General features: G+C 42.5%; 1 protein-coding gene across 6 annotated transcripts in view; it reads right to left on the reverse strand.

The window, feature by feature from the left end:
- SDCCAG8 (SHH signaling and ciliogenesis regulator SDCCAG8) overlaps positions 1 to 22,532 on the reverse strand; it is a 260,026-nt gene that overhangs the window by 50,914 nt on the left and 186,580 nt on the right. For 5 of the 6 annotated variants that reach the window (XM_058309409.2, XM_058309410.2, XM_058309412.2 and 2 more), the window contains one exon: positions 14,311 to 14,442. In XM_058309409.2, coding sequence (XP_058165392.1) covers positions 14,311 to 14,442 — 132 coding nt within the window. Of the gene's footprint in view, positions 1 to 8,983; positions 13,706 to 14,310; positions 14,443 to 22,532 lie in introns of those variants that run through there. The other variant, XM_058309411.2, reaches the window with a different exon arrangement.

The following is a 22,532-nucleotide window of genomic DNA, read 5'->3' on the forward strand; positions in this document are numbered from 1 at the left end:
CAAGGGTAGCTCTGGGAAGACATGCAATATAAAATTGTCTAAATAAATTCCATTATTAATTTTAATTTTCAAATACAAAGTTAAAAGCAATTACCAGGGAAGCGGCTGTGGCTCAATCAGCTGGGCTCCCGTCTACCATATGGGAGGCCCTGGGTTCGCGTCCTGGGGCTCCTTGTGAAGGCAGGCTCGCCTGCACAATGTGCAAGCGCTGCAGAGAGCTGCTGGCCTGCAAGCACTGCGGAGAGCCGACTCAGCAAGGTGATGCAACAAAAAAAAGGAGACAAGCAAAAACGCAGAAGAGTGCACAGCGAATGGACACAGAGCAGACAGCAAGCAAACTGCAAGTGGGGGGGGGGGAATAAATAAAATAAATACAGACACAGAAGAATGCACAGCGAATGGACACAGAGAGCAGACGGCATGCAAAAAAGCCGTGGGGGGGGGGGCAGGGAGCAATTACCAGTTGGAGAAAATAAACTAGCCACAGAAATAAGTGCCTTACTTACAATACAAGTGCAACAGAACTAAAGTGAAAAGTTAAGCCCAAGACTCAATTCAAGTCTTAACCAAATTTCTGTACCAGCAATGTAGCTTGTAAAAAATGTTTCTAGGTAAAAGGAAAATTATTGGAGATCACTGCACTGCTTAACAAATTGTTTTTTATATTTCTTTCACACTAATAATTAGAATGGTGCCTGAATAATCCCTCTATGCCATAAAAATTATATAACCTAGATGTGTTCATAAAGATAAGAGATTTAAATCTAAATATATGTCATCTTTAAAAATAACCATTTGCCATTTTTGAGTGGGAAAAAGAGCAGGAGCGTAGTAGTTTATATGGTGCCTTGGAGCCTACATCAGTTTCAAGTTTTCTTTTCTGATTCAGCTATTCCAAGAGTTCCAAGAGACTGAACATTTCATTAAACATTAATGTGTTATCCACACAAATGGCAAATATTGAAAAATAGGAATATAAATAAAAAATAATAAAAATAGTAAGTCTTCTAATACTAAAGAGGAAGGAAGACAGGAGGGGGAGGAGAGCATGTGACAGGGAGAAATTTTAAACATCCGGTTTCTATCCTGGACCGTTTATAGAAACAGACACAGCAAGCAGAAGCCAAGTATATGCTCCAGCTCTGACAGGGTTTGTTTTCTTTCTTGACATAATTTTTACTATATTCTCCCTAGTAATACTTCTCTAGCATTCTGGACTTCCTGACTGACAATACCAGTTTCATGAAGAGCTGGCAAATGAGGATGAAAACTGGATGGAGGATTCGGGCTGCCTGGCAAGGCAGCTGGCCAGCCCTGACGCTGTCCCAGGGACTTTTCAGGACAAAAGCACAAAACCATGGCCACCTCAGCATCCTCAGCATCCTTTCCAAGTCCCTTTGAATGACTCTCTTAGGAACCAGCAAAAGATCCTAGCAGAGAAACAGGCACCTGTTCCATTCCGGAAAGAACCGTGACTGAGCGAGCCCATTTCACAGACGCCGGCACAAAGGCCTCAGGCTCACTCATCATGCCTTCCTGCTGCTTGCTTTTCTAAATAAGAATCATTACACGTTGAAGAGCAAGCAGTACTTAGCCTACTCCATCTCGCCCCTTTCAGTGTAGATGCCACTGAGAGAACGTCACACTGCTGATCAGATATGCAGTCAAGGAGACACACTTGTCTCTACATCAAAATACAGCACCACAGAGCCTCCCTGCACCAAAGATAATGAGGAAACTATTTTGAAAATACGAAAGATTTGTTTAATGCAGACTATAAAAACACCCCTTTGCATCAAAATAAGTGTCCCTCTTTATTGCACACTGATTATTTTCTATAGAATTTAAATTGTACATAAAATTATAATTGTGCCTTGTTTAATGCAAATTGATTGTCTCAATTATTGGGAAAGCATTTGAATTTTAATGGACTATTTTGCTGGAGAAGTGCCAAGCAAATCAGCAAAAACGCTAATGGTTCTAACTGTGGAGGTACACAGCCAAACATTCTGAAAATCAGGAAGGACCGTGTGATCTCAAGGATTGATTCTAAAGTGGCTTTTCCCGTGAAGAAGAACCAGCCGTCACCTGTCAATGTGGGAAGATTCTGTGATAGGCTGTAATTTGGTTCCTCTCTTCGAGGACGGGGGAGCAGGCGGTAAAATCCATACACTGCTAGAAAGGATTTTTGAGGTTGTGCTGCTTGAAAATGTTTTAATGGTCTTTCTTTCAACAGATGAGGTTCTCTGAAAATCAGGACGTCCCCCTGAAGGTAGATGCTCATGAGAGGCACGCACTGCGCCAGACAGCACCACAGCAGCCTGGAGCCTGCTGGTCTGAGGGGAGGCCTCCCCAGAAGCTGGCGACAGACACATCCCAGGGCACACTGCGCACGTACTGCCTGACTTGTCTCCTTTTCATAAATCGGCATCTGTGGAGTTAACTACTCCCCTCCATACTTGGAAGAGGCAGGTACAGACCTCAGACATTTTGTACCCAGAAGGCTGCAACATTTCTACAGTTACGTGACCCCAGGGAGGCAGAGGTCTAAGGGCACAGATGCCCACATCGCCAGCCCTCTTTCTAAGCTCGCTCAAGCCCTCAGTCTCAAGAAACACTTGTTTCAGCTGTAAAAACCACCTCTGGGAATAATACAATGAACCATTTACTGTGCAGCCAAATTTATATCTCAGCTACAATCCATCACAGCTTTATTTTAACTGTTATCAAACTGAGATAGTTTAGGAATACAAAGTTTTAATAATTTCAGTATTGAAAGACTGCCCCTTTCTACCCTGGAAAAGTGGCACTATTAATCTAGACATATACATCAAATCCTGTCGACAAAGTAAAGATTAAGCGTTGAGCCAGTGAGTAACGATTGCTTCTTCTGTTCACCAAACTTTCTTGAATCAACTTCAGTGATGCTAAAGAAACAAGCTGAATACAAGGCATTTCATAACCAAGCCCAGGAAGGCGAGACATCATGACTGACTACAGCTGAGATGTGGGTCTTCTCCAGCTCGGAGCTGGCTTGCAGAAAACCACCCCGACACTGAGAGAGTATGACGTCTAAGGCAGGTTAGGGTCTTGCAGCTTTTTACTATTATTATTACCAGAACCCAGAAACTCCTGGCAACTAGACATTGGATTAAGATCCCATATTTCATAATTCCAAGGCTTGGATAAAGCAGCCAAATTACAAAATTTAATAAAATACCACACCCCAGGCACACCATTTCACTGTCTAAGAAATCTGGCCACAAGTGGGTATTCTAGAAAGGAAGAGCCAACGCAAAGCAGGAGAACCCAGTAGAGAAAGAAGGAAAGTAATGTACAAGAGAGAGGAGTACCAGACAAAGAAGAAGACAACAAAGAAATGGCAGATAAATAGCGCAGACACAAAGAAAAGAGTTCAGTGCGAAGAGCATGTTCGGCATCTTAACACCCATCCACTCCCTATACCCACATCTGCATTTGCAGACAGTCTGAGCGTCACTTAGCAGCTAGATAGATGTCTATTTTTTTTTTTTTGAGGTACCAGAGACTGGGATTGAACCCAGGATCTCGTATGGGGGGAGCCAGACCTCAACCACTGAGCCACACAGGCTTCCCTGAGTTTGCTTATTGTTTGTTCGTTTTGCTTTTTCAGGAGGCATTGAGAACTGAACCAGGGACCTCCCATGTGGGAGGCAGGAGTTCAACTGCTTGAGCCATATTCGCTCCCCCTGCCTTCTTCTAACAACACATTTGCCTAGCATATAAACATTAAAATTTGCACTTAGGGGGAAAGAGTGACTCAAAAGCCACTTTAGGGAATGGAAAACACTATATCACAAAGGCAAACATTTGCTTTAATCTGTTAAATTTCCATCAACAATAGTCTGTATGCTAAGCATGGCCAAAACAACACATGAAATGACTTCTTTCACCCTAAATGTATGCATTCAACGAAACAAAGATAAACACTTTTTAAAAGGAATACGGCATTGTTCTCCTTGTGTAACCACCTCAGAAATTTTTTTGTTCAAAATCACCAAAGAAACGTCAAAAACAACAAAGGAGTTAGTTCATTGTGTTCAACTGTTCTAAACGTCAATCTTTGGTGTAACCTCAACCCGCCGAGGGAGCACGACGGCGCGCAGGCAGGGGCTGCGCAAAGCAACCCAAGCCCCACCCTCGCCGGGCTCTTGCTGAGCATTCCAGCCATTCTCCCTTTAACTGACCAATAGGCTCTCTGATAGACACATTTCATTTCCCTTTCCAACGCAGGTGAAGAATGTCTGTTCTTTAGGAACAAACTCCATAAGAGCAGCCTAAAACAGAGCATTTCCTGAGGTAAGTATAAGTTTTTTTGTAGTCCTATCAGTGGCACATATTCAGTTTTATAGGAAGACTTGCTCATTTGCTCATTTGTGTTTTTCTTTTTCTTTGATCATTTTTTTAGCTTTTAATTGTAGTAACATGATTTTTAAAAATTAAATATTGATATACTATTAGACTTGAACTACAAAATAAAACCCATGAACTTATTCTTTTAACACAAGCCTGTACTGATTTCTACGTACCAGGCAGGTTCTGAACTCATTAAGCTGGGGGCTGTTACTTTCCTCATTTTACAGCCCAGGAGGAGAGCCTCCCAGAGGTGGAGTAACTTGCCCCAGGTCCACAGCAGGTTCTGGGGTGGGGATGGGATCAGAACCTAGGCCGATGGATCCAGAAACTGTGCATTCTTAACCACTGCGTTGTGATTTAAGACCTTCTACAAGGTCACTCAGCCTTGCTGTAACCTGGTGAGAGCTCTGAGGCACAACATTAGCCAGAAAGTCCCCAGAACACAATTCGCCTCTAGGATGTAATTCTGCTATTAGAAAATTGGAATGGGAGAAATCAGCCAGGGAGCTTCATGGACTGGGAGCTCGGGGACGCGGACGGCCAGCCTCAGGTACTGGCTCGCTGGGGAAATTCAGATGAGCACGGAGCACTGTGGGTACAAGCATGGGCTCTGCTCTCAGACAACCCTGTATTCCATAGTGCCATATACTAGCTATGGGACCTTGTCAAGTTACATAGCCTCTCGAGGCCTCAGTTTCCATATTTAAAAAATAGGGGACAACGATACCACCTCAATGTAATTGCTCTGAAGACTCTGCAACAGAGTCTTCAATTATAAAACTGCAGTCTTGTGTTAGAGATTACAAGGTTCCGTGCATCTTACCAATGTTGGGATTCCATGACGTCGTGACTGTAAGAGAGCTAATTACACTACCACTGCACTAGAGTACATAGTCCTTGCCTTAGGATAACTTGCTGGGCTTCCACAGGAGCCATGACACCCACCTGCAATAAGCTTACACTCCAGATGGGGAGAGTGAAAGAATGTGAGAAGAGAAGAAGTACATGCTCAACTGCCTGGGTCCTGGAGAGAAGGGTGTTGCTGCCTCTGGCTGAGGTGAGTTAAGGAGTGTGCAGCAGCCAGGCCTGTCTAGAGAGGAGAGGAGCCAAAGTAGAGAGTCCAAGAGGAGACTGAAGAAAAGAAAGAGATGTCCCACCTGGGGGATGCCTGCAAATATGCTCATTACCATTGAAGGGTAACCGATGGCTCTGGAAGGGAAGAGTTGCGGCACAGAGGGGACTCGCGTAATGAGGTATCGCTCGAGGGCTGGCGCTGGGACCGACGTTATGTACCGTTATTCTCCACGACAGGTCGTGGGCTCGTGGGGTTCTCTCAGGGCGCTCCTCCTGGGCCCGCAGGCCCTTCCCCTGCCTCAGCTGCTGTCGGGCGCTCCGATTCCAGGCTGGCCCTCTTGGTTCTGTCAGCTGGTTCACTGCCTACACCTCAAGTCACTGGCTCCTCCTGCCACGTGAGTCCAATGACATGTCAAACCCTGGAACTGAGGTTCTGGCTGTGGAAAGAGCTGCTGAAAGGACTGGTGAACATAACCCACGTGCAGGAGCGGGCCTCCTCGGAGCAGTGGCCGATTCGGTAACGCGCCGGCGTATATTGCTTCCCATCCTGTCATGCCTCACCTTCCTGTTCAACTTCACTGCTCTGGAGTTACGCCAAATTAATCATTTGCCCTTAATCTTTGCTCAGGTCCTAAGACAAGAGGAATGAAGGAAACGCAAAGTCTTCATTGAAACCACCTACCTTATTAGTTAATATACCTGGAAACAGATTGAATGATTCAAACTAGAGGAATAATTTATAAAAAAATGACTGATGAAAAATTCAAGAAACTCGGGATCAGAAACAAACCACACATCATGGCTGATTTTAAACTACATGACGATCTGAACTACAGATTTTCTAAAAATCTAATAATCAGCCCCAGCAAACCTCTGCATCTGACCCTAAGGATGCAGCAGGAGCTCTCAACCCACCTCCACCATGAGCCACGATGACAGTCAAATGGGAAGGGAGGGCGGGGGGCTGCAGCATCAGAAGGCCTTTGATGCCTAGCAGCAGAAGGGACACAGCAGAGGAAAAATCATTACATTTGAATACTGGTCAATAGAAAGCATCCACTGTGCAAGCTAAAATACAAAGAAGAAAAGAGTGGGGCAGAATAAAGAAAAAGAAGAAGAAAAAAAAGTTCAAAACAGTACGCCCAAGAGCCCATGGGACAATATCAAATGGTCTAACAAGTGCGTAATTGGGAAGATTGAATGCTGGTTTACTGCTCAGCCTCAATTACTGTGGCCTCCCTTTCTATTCTAAAGCCCATGTGCTGGCTCCTGAAGAGAGTGTTCTCCTTGCTTCCTGGAGCTTCGAGCATGCACCCCTTTTCTCTGCTGGGATCCAGGTGGTACTGCTTCCCTAAGGCGGGGTGCTGGGCTGATGTGCCCTCAGAGCACGGTGGCTGTACCCCATGTGCACCAGAATGGCCTCTGCTGCTGTATACCCACTGTTCACTACATGATGAGAAATGCAGGGATTTATTAATAAGCTAGAAGATGCAAAACAGAGCACAACTCCGGGATGTATTCACAAAATGCAATGAATGTGCCTTACTGATGAAAGGGGATGTTGATGTGGGAGGAGTGGGGTGGGGTGGAGAGTGGGGGTATATGGGAACCTCTTGTGTTTTTTAACATAACGATTTGTGCACCCTTTTTATCTTTTTTTAAAAAAGACAATTAAAAAAAAGAAAAAACTACAGAAAAAAGTATAAGGAAGGGAGTTATTGCACATAAAAGACTGTTTATATATATAAATATTCTAGAGAAGGAAATAGAATAGTAGCTATTACAGCAGGAGAAGAACAGAATGATTGAGAGGTGATGAGGTTTTTTTTATTATTATTATTATTGGAATAATGAACATGTTCTAAGAATGACTGAAGTGATGAATGAAAAAATATGTGATTATACTGAATACCATTGATTTTACACTTTGGATGGATTTATGCTTTATTAATATGTATCAATAAAATTGATTTGATCAAAAAAGGACAGAGCACAAGCTGGCAATCTAGTTTAGGTTTTCCCATTTAATACATAATATTTAAATTACAGAGTCTAAGGAAAAGCAACAAACATGACTGCAGAAATGATAACCGCATTTAACTTAAAAGCACTAAAATGCATTTTAAATATAAGGGTTAAGGGAAGCGGCTGTGGCTCAATCAGGTGGGCTCCCGTCTACCATATGGGAGGCCCTGGGTTTGCGTCCTGGGGCCGCCTTGCGAAGGCAGGCTCCTCAGCACGACATGGAGAGCTGCTGGTCCACAAGCACCGCAGAGTGTCGCCCGGCCTGAGAGAACCGTGGAGAGCTGACTCAACAAGGTGACACAACAAAAAAGGAGACAAGTGAAGTGCAGAAGAGCAGCGGACTCAGAGAGCAGACAGCAAACAAGCCACACACGGGGGAGGGAATAAATCAATAATAATAAATACAGACACAGAAGAACACACAGCAAACGGACACAGAGAGCAGATAGCAAGCAAAAAGTCGCAAAGGGGAGGGAAGTGATTTAAATACAAGGGTTAGGAGCATGAAAATGCTAATCAGAAGTTCTCAACCGTCTTAAAAGGCAAAATCAGAGAAATTTAGCTTTAACGAGTGCCCTGAGTAAAAGAGGTTTACGTTGGAAGAAGTTTTTAAAGGATTTTAAGCACGGAAATATACATTTGTCCTCTAATAGAAAAGGAGAACTTCACCTGCTTGGTCTTTAACAGGAACCCTGGCTAAGACAGATGTCAATACTCAGAGCCTCTGGTTCTTTGCACAATTCTAATGCATGTGCACCACTTTTTTAAAAAAATTGTTTTATTCTCCAGACTTAACAGTAAGACAGGCAAGCTTATTTTAAGAAACCTTACAAGAATACTAAAGTTGTTTGGTTAAAGATGGTTTGTCAGAATTTTTGCCTCCCAAAATTTCTTGGCATCTTATGCTCTTGAAATTTTCTTTAAAAACTTTAAATGATGTAAACCACCCCCCAAGCCCCCCAAAGAATGAAAGTGAAACTCTGTTAGCCTTTTTTTTCTCCATTTCTAAGAAAAGACCTAATGGATGAAAGTACACCCGGGAATTTAAAATGATTGTTACTCTCCCCCAACTATGCAGAAAAGATGGTTTGGTTTCTAGGTTGTTTTTTAAAAACTAGGTAAAGATATCCCTCTTGAAGTTTGGTTTGAGAGTCATGTTGAAAATTTCCGCAACTGAACAGAAGACACACACGTGCATACACTCACCGACTCAGGGATGCTGAGAGTGTCACGGGCGCATCCCAAGTTATGGCCCAGAAAGTTGTTCCAAAAATTAGTTGCTGAAAATCCAGAAAATATTTTTCCTTGGAAAATATGTTTCCATGGAAACATGGCAAGTAGGCTCACAAGAGCAAATTTAACCCATAATGTAAACAATCTTCCTGGATGGATGGAAACCTTGTGGAGCTCCTGCCCCACTCCGGAATCTTGAACGCCCGCTACACCTTAGGGCCTGGAAATCTCTGTCGGATGAATTCCTAGTAGTGTTGCAGCAAAGCCAGGAGTTCTGAATGGCAGAGAAACCTAAGACGGCACTCGGAGAGGCAGAGGAACAGATTTATTATGTGCGGGCCCAGAGGAGGGTCAGTCTCCAAATTCTGAGCCCCATTTTCCAGTTTTCATAGGTTTATATAGAATTTTATGTGGGATCAGCAGGACTTTTGCTTAAAGGGCTAACGCGTTGCTAGGTGAAATTTTGCAAGCGGGGGTTACAGAAGCAGAAGGCAGGTGCAAGGTCGTGGGCTGATTTACAGAAGCAGGGGGGCAAGAGTTCTTCGTCTGATATTTTCCTGCAAGGCCATGTTCTCACGGGCTGATTTACAGAAGCGGGGGCAGGAGTGGCTCGTTAGATATTTTTCCCTGCAAGGTGATGCTTTTTATTTCTCAACAGTAGTACAAGACATTCCTCTGTGCCAGGCATGGTACTAAAGACTTCTCGTGGTCTACTTCAGGCAAACTTACAACCTATAAAGTGGTGTTTTGGAAATGAGGACGAGAGGAAGATGGCAAGGAAGAGGAAGAGGAAGGCACTTGCTCAGGACCACACTGTAGGAAGGTGCAGACCCAGGAAGCCCGGAGAACATGCTGCCAGGGGGCGTGCTCTTTGCGACTCTGCAGGTTGCCTCTACCCTCTCAGTTCTGGGTTTCAAAACAGAGGAGGAGAGCCTGAAGACAGCTGAGAAAATGCACGTTCATGAGGGCAGGGCTGCCTCCTGCTGCCCCAAGCACGCCAGGACACCTTCGGGCCTCAGGCAACGCAAAGCCTGAGTGTGCACAGTTGCCTAGCTGCTAAAACGCATTGGTAACCTCCAGTTAATCCTCACGGTGCTTTGGCGGTCACTCGCAAACACGCACAAAGTGGCAAAAATCCGTGAGTCCCCTGGCTGAATGCTCCATGGGAGGTGGCGCACGGCGAGGCCCAGCCTTCTCGCTTCAGCTCCCGTGTCCTAAGCACGGGTTCTCTTCGTGGTGTGGCTAGAGCCCTGATCTCACTGTTTAAAATGGCCACAGGCGGAGCGCTCTTAACCCAGGAAGGCTGGACGCCTCACTGAGGAAAGGTGCGGTTAGCTGAGCTGCCATGAGCGGTGGGCTCCTGTGAGGTCTGCTTAATGGACCAGCAACAGACATCAACTGAGGCGTCTTTAAGCAGAATCCCACATAAAACAAGGCCATGTCTTGACCGACTGAGGAAACTGTGGCAGAGGCGGGCAGGAGCCTCGCCCTGTATTTCTCCCACCAGCAGTGGTTCAGTAGTCGCTCAGCCACTAAGTCAGTGTTCGCAGCAACTTTATAAGGTAACTACTGAAAAGAATGAGAGTGGACTGTAAGAAGCACTGAAGAGATACCTGATGAATGAAATATCCGTCTCCGGGTAATGCGCCTAGCCTAAGCAGAGTGTAATTACTTTAGGTCTTTGGCACTTTCCTAACTTTCTTTTGGGTCCCTTTCCCATCTAACCTCCCAGGTGAGCTTTACACAATATTATATATTATAATAGCACCTGCCTTCTAACTCTGATAACTGCACAGGCTGCTGGAAATAACTTATTATCTACTCCCAGATCAAAACTCTACTTCCTACAGGGTGGTAGATTTCTACCATTATTGAGAGGAAAGCAATTTAATTACAGGTCTTCACAATCAAATATAATCAAACCATGATTTCCAGTCCTCTTAAGAATTTATCAATAATGCCGAGTAACAGAATTTTAAAGAGATTGCTTAGGAGCCCCAACTGGCTTTTAACTGGTATAATCTTAGGGGAAAAAGACCAACTTTTCTAAGCTGTTCCTGGCTCTCATAATTTCCTTCTTTCCTCTATGCAATATTTAGCATTTTTGCTGTTAGCCTCTTTAGGGGAGGGAGCTTACCTAATCCACACATTTCCAGTAGAAAAAATTTAGTGATAATAAAGAAAATTTTCAAAATAAAACTGATTTTATTGAGCAAATAATTTTTTAATTTGCAATTTGTAATGTTTCAATTGCTCCACACTTTTGGATACTGGTTTTTACGTACTGTACAGGAAAAGAGGGAAAAGCGCAAATGCACATGCTTGACCAGCAGCGAGGCTGGCTAGTGGTGGGGACATGGTGCTGTGGGTGTATGGCAGTGCAGGACACCCCTGGGTGGGTCTCCCAGCTCCAGGCCTGTGGTGGGGACACCCACGTTGTTCGGGTTTCCAGGAGGGGCAGGAGAATGAACATTCGTTCTTTCAAAATAGAAACTGAAAAAGATGCCATGACTAAAAACTTCCCTGGACAAACTCCGTGAGTACCAGGAGTCAAACCACCAGGTGGGAAACGCAACTTCACTGGATTGTCACAATCAGCACTGAAGACATTCACTTCTACTTCAGCTTAAAACAAAAATTCCCTGTCCCGAAATCCACCTCCAGGGAAGCGCACTGAGTGTCCGTCTACCACATGGGAGGTCTGCAGTTCAAACCCCGGGCCTCCTTGACCTGTGTGGAGCTGGCCCATGCGCAGTGCTGATGCGCGCAAGGAGTGCCGTGCCATGCAGGGGTGTCCCCCGCGTAAGGGAGCCCCACGAGCAAGGAGAACCACCCCATGCAAATAAAGTGCAGCCCACCCAGAAGTGGCGCCGCACACACGGAGAGCTGACGCAGCAAGATGACACAACAGATTCCCGGTGCCACTGACAGACTGCGAATGGATACAGAAGAACACACAGCGAATGCACACAGAGAACAGACAATGCAGGGGGTGGGTGGGGGGAGGGGTTGGCAGAGGGGAGAGGAAAAAAAAAGAAAGAAATCTGCCTCCAAAAAAGTCCTCTCAAAACCACTTGGTCAGTGTGCCCCCAGGCATCCACCACTTTTCCTGAGAGCCCAATCTCATGGAAAGTGCTCTGTTTGCTATTTTGTTTTTCAACTCACATTAGCTTAGTTAACATAACTTAGTCCAGTGTCTGCACTCCTCTTGTAAAAATATTTTCGCCTAAGCAGCCAATCACGTCTGCGTCACCAGGTGCCATGGATACTTTGTGGTTTTCTTACTGCATTGCGTCTGGTAGAGGGCATCCTCTTTCCTGAGCTTCCCACCCTGCAGCATGCATGCTAACTTGCTCTTCCATTTCCACTTACTTTGCAGTTACTTGGTCTTGGTGTTTGCCAGCCTCCGCCTTGTGTTTAAAAACGCTGGTTCTTTAAGATTCAGTAAACCCTCTTTTCCTCTTACTCTAGTATTTGCTCTAGGTGACCTTGTTTACTCCCAAAGTTTTAAGTATCCTCTATAGACCAATGTCAATGGTCCCTTCTGTCCACCTGCGCTTGTGCAGTGCATCTGAATAGGAAGTTCAGTGTGGACTGAGTGCAGGTCTCATACCAAACCAAGGCCATCTCTATCACAAACCTACTTCTATCTGAGTGTTCTCTAGATCTCAGTAAATAACACCACTGACCCCCCATTGCTCATGCCCGAAATCCAGGTGTCATCCTTGACATGTTCTTCTTCCCTACCTACCATATCCAATCAGTTGCCTGTTGATTCTACTTCCTGGATACTCCACCGGCCTGTTTGCATCTCCCCGTCACCACTGTCACTTTACTCAACTACCCCTCAGCCCAGGCCACCACCGTCACTTTACTCAACTACCCCAGTAGCCTCCGACTGGACTTGTGCAACACTATGCTCTCTTTCAACCCACTGTCTATTCTGGAGGCTATTTTTAAAATGCAAATCCTATCACATCAGTCTCCTTCGTTTTCACAAAACTTTATAATTTCTTTCCATTAATTACAGGATACAATAAAAAATCTGTCATAAAAACTTGAAGGCGGGGCATTGTGTTGGGCCCTGGTCCGGCTTCCAGCCTCCCCGCACACCACTTTTCTTATTCTTGATGTCGACCACACTGTTTCTCTCTCTTCCTCAGAGTATCTACCTTGGACCCTTCAGTGTCACATTTTTCTTTCTCTACTACGGGAGTCAACAAACTTTTTTTTGGAAAGGGCCAGATAGTAAATATTTTAGGCTTTGTGGGCAAGAGGCACATATGGCCTCTCTCACAACCGCTCGACTGTCTTTGCACCACAAAAGTGCCCACAGGCAACACGCAAATGAGTGAACCCGGCTGGCTGCGCTTCTGGACCTTACCAAATGGGTTGCGGGCCGGGTGCAATTTGCCAGCTCCTATTGTAGAAGGCTGATCATCCCTCGCCCATCACTTACAGACTCATTTCAAGTGTCATTTTCTCAGTGCAGATTTTCCTAGTCAGGGTAAGTCTCCTTATTAAATGTGTTTGTACAACAAAGAACTTTTTTTTTCATAGCAATGACCATTATTGTAATAAATTAGATATTTGTGGAATTCTTTTGTCAATATTCATCTACCTTTTAAGGCTATAAGCTCCAATAGAGGGGAACCACATCTATTTTGTTATTTTATTGCCAGCACATGGTTGAGAGTATGGCACATAGCAGCAATCAATAAATATTTGTTCAATAAGAGTATGGCACATAGCAGCAATCAATAAATATTTGTTGAATAAATGAATCTTTAATTTGCTATTTGACCTTCATTTGGCAAGTTCATCTTTCTGAGCCTCAGTTCTCCATCTGGATACAGAGATGATAACAGCAACTACTTCCCAGGTTTACCTTGCAGTACAAAAGATGGTATGTCTGGGTGCATTTTGTCAACTCTGAGGCAATATACAAGTGCACATTTGTGAGCCTGAGTTTCCTCGTCTACAAAAAGAGAGCAATTATCATTGGTATAATTTATTAGATGGCTCTTATAAGTCCTATAGCTTATCTTCTACCAACTGGCAAAGGAAGTCTTCTTAGCCCCACTATGAAGATGAAGACCTGACCCCCAGAGGGGTTAAGTGACCTGCTCAAAGTAACACCACCGGAAAGAAGCAAAGCATGTAGAGTCAAATCCTCATTCCAGCAATACTGCCAGTGCAACCTATGATAAGTTATTTAACACCTTTAGGCCTAGTATAACCTTTATCTTACAAAAATCATATAAAACCTTCTTCTAGAAGAGAAGCTTCAAAACTCCTCTATGTTACAATATTAGCAACTTATACCTATAATATTCTATATGAAATCTGATTCTATGTTTTTAAAGACGAGTTAGGAGAAGACATTCTCTCCTCTCTGTATATAACCACCACCTAAGCTGAGGAAGCATAAACACATAAAATAATCTCATTAGCATTTCGCACATGTTCTTTGAGTAGCATGATAATCATGAATTCTGTTTATTCCATGGGCATTCCCATTTGGTTTATGAATCAAATACATTCAGTATATGGCACATTTGTCGATTATTAAACTCTTCTTACCTTTGCTTCATTGTCTCATGTACTTTCCCATGTTGGACACACTGTGCCTCCAATTCATCGTTTCTTTTCTGTAACTTCTCCAGTTTGTCATATGTATACCTTTTTTCTTGACTGAGCTGAGCTATTTCAGATCTGGACAGGGGAAAGCAGAAATGACAGATGTTAAAGGTTTTTATTACTAGAGCATATTTTTATCGTATAACATAAACATTATCCTAAATTCCATACTTAAGCTTAATAACGTAAACAAAAATTATTTTACATAAAAGAAGAACATTTCAGAAATTGCATTTTGTCTGTATAAGAATAAACACATTGTAGGCACTCAAGTGTTAGATAAATGAATAACAACTTACTTTAATAGAGATGGTTCTCCAAGGGAAAAGACAAAAATAATAATGATCAGATTGCTCTCTTTTTTAAAGACTATCATTCATTTAACAAATATTTACTGAGTGGCGATTATAGGCCAGCCACCATGCTGTTAAAGGAATAACCCTGGGCCTAATTTCCATAACAGAGAGTTGTTTCTTTTAATTAACATAGCTAATTTAATGGCACATAGTTAAAATCAAATAGTTCCAAAAGGCATAATAAAGGAAAACAGCAGTCCTCTGCCCCTGATCCCCCAATCCAGCTAGGCACCAACACATACTTGAAATTTTTTAAAAGCTATTTCTTCTAGTTTTGACCTCTGTATTTCTAAATATGCTTATACAGTATTTCTCGTTCCACCAGTTTAAACGTTTCTACTGACTTCCCATAGTAGGGAAGATTAAACTCTTTTATCTGCCCCTTCCCTTTCCTCCGTCACCATCTTATAGTGGAATTACCAGTATTTCACAGTTATGTATCAAATCACTATCAGTGTTTACATTAAAATGACTACACAAATACTGGTCCTTGTTAGCCAAGTACTGAACTATGATCATCTGCACGTGTGCACTTCTCTCCTCCCCACACCAGCGGGATTTAGTGGGAGTGATGAGCAGTAACGCATCTCTTCTGGTGGGAGAGTTCCAAATACCTGCACCAGTAATTCTTTTCTCTAGGGCCATTCTGTTTCTCAGGAGAAGGGTCCCCTAGTTCCCTGGCTCTTGTGGAGACCTCTGGTTGTGGTGGTCTAGGTGCCCACTGTTTTCATGTCTTCAGAGGAAAAGCTGCTAGTATCCCCAGGGGGGAAGGGGTAGTCAGCCGGCGGCATGGGGTACGGGTGGAAATGTCAATTTTGGTTTCAGCCCCCATGGTTCACCCCGCCTTCCAAGGTTTTTCCGGAATTCTGAGAGCAGATCAGCCTGCTTCACATACACAGGTCACCCTCTGTCGACACTTAGAGGTTTCATCTTCCTCCTCTCTGCTGAGTCAGGCACCAGTTCTCTAAACTTCTGTCTTCACATGTTTCATTTGGGATCACAGACATGTCCTCTGAGGAAAGCTGATGTCCCTCAGGAAACAGGCTACCTCTTCTATGCCTCAGATCACTATCTTAAGTCTCAGCATTTGAAGATAAGAAAAACGTCTATTTGGGAAGTGGATTTGGCTCAACTGATAAGAGTGTCTATCTACCATATAGGAGGACCAGGGTTCAAATCCAGGGCCTCCTTGACCCGTGTGGAGCTGGCCCACCCGCAGTGCTAATGCGCACAAGGAGTGCCGTGCCACGCAGGGGTGCCCCCCCATGTAGGGGAGCCCCAAGTGCAAGGAGTGTGCCCCGCAAGGAGAGCTGCCCCACGTGAAATAAGCAAAGCCCACCCAGGAGTGGCACCACACACAGAAAGCTGATGCAGCAAGATAACGCAACAAAAAGAGACACAGATTCCTGGTGCCGCTGAATGCAAGCGGACACAGAACACATGGCGAATGGACACCGAGAACAGACAACGGGGGGGGGGGGGGAAGGGGAGAGAAATAAATAAAAATAAATAAATCCTAAAAAAAAAAAAAAAGAAAAATGTCTATTTAAGAAAAATTGTATCCCTATCCTTGTTTTAATTCGAAACAACTGCCCACTGCCCCCTCTGTCACCAACTCCTCATGGTCGATTAACTCATCACTTAAAACTGAAAGTTTAAAAACTCTTACATATTGTAATATAAGTAGATCTTTATCATTGGTGGCTTGTTGTCTGACTTTTAAGATTCTTGATATAGATGTATTTCCTTTCAAAAAAGTATTCTGCCATTAAGGCAAGATAGCTTTTTTCTCCTGGTCAGGAATGGATTTGGATACACTAAGGGCAATCTTACCTTAGCTTAGCTTTACACACGTGGAGCGAGCTCTCGTTTTAGTTCATCTCATTCCTCATTTGGTTTTCGTCTTGGTCCGAGTGTCCTCTCAAAGGAAGCCTGTCCTAATTATACCTCACAGTTCCCAATGTGTCAGCACAGTTTTTTTAAACTACCTCTAACCTTTATGCATACATTAGCTTATAAATTATTCTTTTGAGTTGTGCTTTATGCCCCATCTTTCTTTCTAGATTATACAGGAGGGCATGGATTATCTTGTTTTCAAGCTCAGATCAAGTGAGCAATCTATACTTGCTACTTCTAATAAGAATTTACCTGTATTTGAAATAGTCTAAATCAGTTAATAATGATTTATGTTTCTCTTTTCAAATCACATATAATATAAAAGAATTTAGGGGGAGTTTTAATTGCTAATTTAGTACTCTTCCAAGATTACACATGCACTAAAATAAATTCCAAAGAAGAAAAAAAATCCCTAAACCAGATTGAGAAAAAATACAGAAGACTATGTATTCTCAGGTAGGTGGCAAGCAAAGGACACTTTTAAAAAGAAAAACCGCAAGGGAAAAAATAGAGTTTACAGAAATCTATCAATAGGAGATTGGTTACATTACTTATACAATGGAATATCAAGATGCTTTTTTGATAATGTGGTTATTTCTTGCTATTATTTTTTGACCCAAAATATGATATATTGACAAGAAAGGAAAAATATTAAAAAATCAGCATGCCCAATGTGATTCCATTTTATAATTTCAAAAATATTTATGTATACCAAAATATTAATATTGATTATTTCTGGGTTGTGGGATTAGGAATGATTTGTCTTTTCATTATTTGTCCTTTTCCATATCTCTTGGATTTTATAATGGACATGTATTATATTTAAAACAAGAAATAAAATTAAATCCAATGCAAAGAACTGGCAAAACATTTATAAAAAATAAATTAAGCGCCAACTCCATCCCCCTTTTTAAAAAAGTACAAAGAGCGTTCATTTCCTCTGTTAAGTTAAATAAATGATTTAATTACATGTCTAAGGCCACCCAAATGGTGAATAGCAGAGCCCAAATACAAACATTGGTCTGTCCAGCTCTAAAGGGATTGTTCTACCCACTGGGCCATACTGCCTCTTACTTCTTTTCAATGTCACACACTGATATAGGTGCATTTAATAAACAGAATTTAGTGAAGCCCGTCAGCAAAGTAGTAAGTAGTCTTTAAAAGGTTCACAAGTCTTTTAGGCATCTTTCAAGCATCTCTCCTAAGGGGAATTATCAAAAATTCAGATTTATGTACAAAGTTATTATACTATTATTCATAAGAGTTAACAATTGGAAATACCTTGTGTCTAATAAATGATTATGCACATTATTCAATTAAAATTATGTTTACAGCTTATGTAATGATATAGAAAAATGTTTATTGAATCATATCAAGTGAAAAAGCAGGATGCAAAACTGTACATATAGCATAATCTCAATCACAATATAAATTTATGTATATAAACACAGTTGCTTACACATAGAAAATGACTGAAAGGAAATATGTCAAAAGTAACAATAGTAATCTCTGGGTGCTAAAGTCACAAGAAGTTTTCTCCTTAATACTTCTTTGTATCTTCCCAATTCTCTTAATATATTGAGGATGTATTACTTATATAATCACAAAAATAGAAATATTATTTTTAAAGTACATATTACTATCATGTGTGTTAATCCAACAATTGTTTGTTTGTTTTTTTCCTCATGTACACATATATGACTTTCTTTTTCAGGGTACTTTGCATGCTAACTTCAACTGTTCAATAAAAATTTGGTAGAGATAAAGAGACATCATTCTTTATCTGTCAAGAGTCCATGATATGTTCATAGAACTGGTAGTATGCAAAGGACAAAGAGTAAACTTCGTAGTTTCTAATGTCAGTCTTGAAATTACATTGGCTGTACAATTATCCTAGATTCATATAAAAGGATAATTGACTCTAATCCATTTTCATAGAAAATTTAGGCAATTTCTGACTTTACAGAAACATGAACTTTTCTCTGCATTTTTATATACCAGTTACATTGTGTGACTGCATCTGTATGAAATATAAAATAATATTTTGCTACTATAATTAGGATTACAATAGCAACTTATTACGAGAAAATATGACACTTTAATTTTTCATTATTTTAGATTCCGGTTTGACTTATTGGTAACAATTGGCAGAGGCCATTATCAGTCTCCTCTTGTAGAATATCCCAACCTAACATCATCTAAGAATGCAAGGGGAAAAAAAAAATAGTTCAACCGGGTGTGTGTTTTTTACTTCAATTAAACTCACACAGTTGGATACCTACTGTTGCCAAAACAGTAATGTAATTTATACATTATAGTCCACACAGTAAAACTATACTAAAAGTCATTTAACAATATTTATAACACCATAAAATACAGTGTTAAAATATATGAACTGCAATATGTACCAAAATTATAAAATTTGTTTCTCATCATCAGTGATTAAAACCAGGATCATTGCTCTAGCCTCAAAACTCACAACCCTGGTGACAGATTAGAATTCAAATCTTAATGATCAATTTACAATTAACAAGATAGAAGTGAAACAAATTAAACCAACCATTATATATAACGAGACCCAATGGACTCCCATTGTTCCTCTTAATTACAAAACGCAAATCACAAATACACAATGGGCAGTGTGAGACATCAATCCACAAGCCTAGCAACCCCAGAAAGTGACAATGATGAAAAGGGAAAAAGGCAGCGAAACCACTTAGCCCCGGGTCATGGACTACATACTGCTCTTTTCAGGTTGGGACGCTGGGAGGCTAACCCAGCACCTGCCTGTCTCCCCTCCGCAGCTAGCCAGCACTGCTCTACCTTTCCCCGCTCCTCCCTCCCAGGGCCAGACTGCAGATCCACTGCAGATCACTGGGCCCCGTCTGACTGCTGGTTCAGCTGAGCGTGGGGAAGAGGGAATGCTTCCTTCACGTTCAGACAGGACAAGCACTGTTACACCACGGACATTTTAATAGCTCCATTACCTCCCTCAAAATAAGCCCTCAACTGTAATACGATCTCAGAGTACTGGGGAATGCAGACCAAAGCGTACCTACAGTTCACCTGAGCTTCCACTCAGCTACAAGTCTGCCCGGTGCCAATCAGAAGCAAATGGAATGAATTCTCCTGTCTGATGGCCAAACACAAGCTATATAAGATGCAGAGAACTGGACTTGCAGTTTTAGTTTTTAAAACGGCATGTGCTGCTCACAAACCCGGGGGCTAGGGGCAGGGCGTCGTGTGCGGCAGGGAAGTCCTGCGCTATCTCTGCGGAGGCTTCCAGAGAGCAGAAGTGAGAGTCACGGCCAGGACGCGGCTCCGCGCTCCTTGGGCAGAGCGCACACTCAGCAGCGCCAGCCACTTCCAATCAGGGCGCCAGGCGGCCGGGGCCCAGGGAGAGGGTCTGGGGTGGCGCACCCGCATTGGCACTTCCCTAGCCCTTCTGCACGGGCTTCAACCAAAGGACGACGCCTTGAGCAGAAAGATTCTTTTCAACGGTATGAATCCATTTGTTTAATATGGAACTTCAAATAACAGAAAAACTAGAGAAATGTCGCCAGCAAGGAAGGGACGGCCAAAAAAAATTTTTTTTAAATTTCTAATCAATTAATAAATACGCCTACCTTGATGAAAATGTTCACAAGCGACCTTAGTAAAACCGGACCAGAATCATCCACATAGGTTATATAATTCTTCGGGAGACTGAGCTTCTACAATGACAAGACACTAGAAAGCTAAAAAAACCAAACCAAAACAAACAAAAAAACTTGCAGATTTTCTTCACCTCAAAGCACAGGGGAAATTTTTTCCCCAAAATTTGGTATAAGTTGTGCAAAGCCATACTGCTGGCTTAAGACATTTATAGTTTTTATTTTAAAAGAAACATTTGGAGCTCTTTTGATTAAAACACAATTTCAAGTTTTACAGTAGTTTCAAAGCAGAAGCTAACATTAATATGGGATGTTAAATTTGGCATGAATAGGTCACTGAAAATGCCATAGCTTTCATGTAGGGAGCCTGCGAGAAATGAGATTGGATCTTCAAGAAACTAAAGAGTAATCAGGGGAACGGACTTGGCCCAGTGGTTGGGGCGTCCGTCTGCCACATGGGAGGTCCGCGGTTCAAACCCTGGGCCTCCTTGACCCGTGTGGAGCTGGCCCATGCGTGGTGCTGATGAGCGCGGGGAGTGCCGCCCCACGCAGGGGTGTCCCCCACGTGGGGGAGCCCCAAGCGTGGGGAGTGCGCCCCGTGGGGGGAGCCGCCCAGTGCGAAGGAGAGTGCAGCCTGCCCAGGAATGGCGCCGCCCACACTTCCCCCAGCCGATGATGACAACAGAAGTGGACAAAGAAACAAGACGCAGCAAATAGACACAGAGAACAGACAACTGGGGGAAGGGGGGAATTAAATAAATAAATAAATCTTTAAAAAAATAAAAATAAAAAATAAAGAGTAATCAAATACAGAAAATCCCTAAACTCACAATCTAACCATCCTCCACTTTCATATGAGACATATGAAATGCACATTTTGTAAGCTGGTAAAATGTTTTAGGGGCCTTTAAAAGTTTTAAAAGTAGTAACAGTTAAAATGTATTGAGTGTTTACTACTTGCCAGGCCTTCATTTTGAACCAACTTGTGAAGTTCTAGTCGATGCCTATTTTAATTCTTCAGATCTGAAACACAACGAGATCCCTAGTTTCCCAATCCTGCTTGGCCTTTAAAGGTTTTCATTGTGGCGTAGACTTTATGTCTGTCGGTGAATGGCACTCGGACTTCTCTGTCAAAGGTAGTAATAGCGTGGTGAGGTAGTATCCCAACTACAAGACCCTTAAAACAATGCCATCAGCGCCAGCAATAACAACCACTGTGTACGTGCCAAGCTTTGCACCAGGCACTTTGTGTGTGTGTGTGTTTTCTTTTTCTACTTCCCATAGCAGTTTGGCAAAGTGGTTTTTAGACTTTTGTTTACAGATGGAGAAGCTGAGGTTTGGAGCCATTAGGCAATGTACTCTCGGTTATATAGCTAAGGGGCAGAACAAGATTCAAACCTAGTTCTTTCTGAATTCCAGTGTGCTCTTTCCTACACACTGCCCGTCATCACAGGTTGGAATCAGTCAGATCAGGATGTGGAGTGCAGCACCAAACCTGTTTGTGTCACTTGTTCATCATCCCCTTCCCCAACAAACCCGTATGGAGTGCAATCTTCCAAGTCACAGTGATGGGCTGGAGGGGTGCTGAGGTTCAAATCGCTAGACCAGTGCACAGTAAGATGTAGATCTAGAGCGGGAAAAAGAGGGCCCAGCTGCCCAGGGCACAGGCCAACCCAGGCTCTCAAGTCAACCCTTGCATGCCAAGCATGCCGACTTCTCTAGGAGAACTGAAAGATTCATTTTTCTTTCCCAAGCTTTCCAGTCTCAATGACTTTGGCTTGGATTCTCTTTAGCATTAGATATCAAATATTGAAATTATCATAAGAAAGATCATAGGCTTTGGAATCAGAAATACTTAGGTTAGAATTCTAGCTCTGCCACTTACCTGTTATTTAAACATTCAGAGTTTTGGTTTCCTTGTCTGTCAAAAAGATAAATAATTCCTGTCCCAGGCTGTGGTGAGAATTAAATTATACATATCGCACATCTAGTGCCTTGGTATTTTTTGATGCTTCATTTCCCTAATTATTCATTTTCTAGAGAGCTAGATATTCAATAATTATTCACAGAGCAATCTTAAACACAACACAGTATTATGAAACCGCAGGTCAGGGTCATTATTTCCTAAATTATACAATCTGGTTCATTGGTTCTTAACAAATTACTTGCTTTTGGATCTATATGAGGCAAATCAAATATTTCTGGTTAGGAATAGCTAGCTGTTAATCTTTTATGAAGGTCTCTCTCATGACAAAATCAT

This window comes from Dasypus novemcinctus, chromosome 13, assembly GCF_030445035.2.
Source record: "Dasypus novemcinctus isolate mDasNov1 chromosome 13, mDasNov1.1.hap2, whole genome shotgun sequence".
Lineage (NCBI taxonomy): Eukaryota > Metazoa > Chordata > Mammalia > Cingulata > Dasypodidae > Dasypus > Dasypus novemcinctus.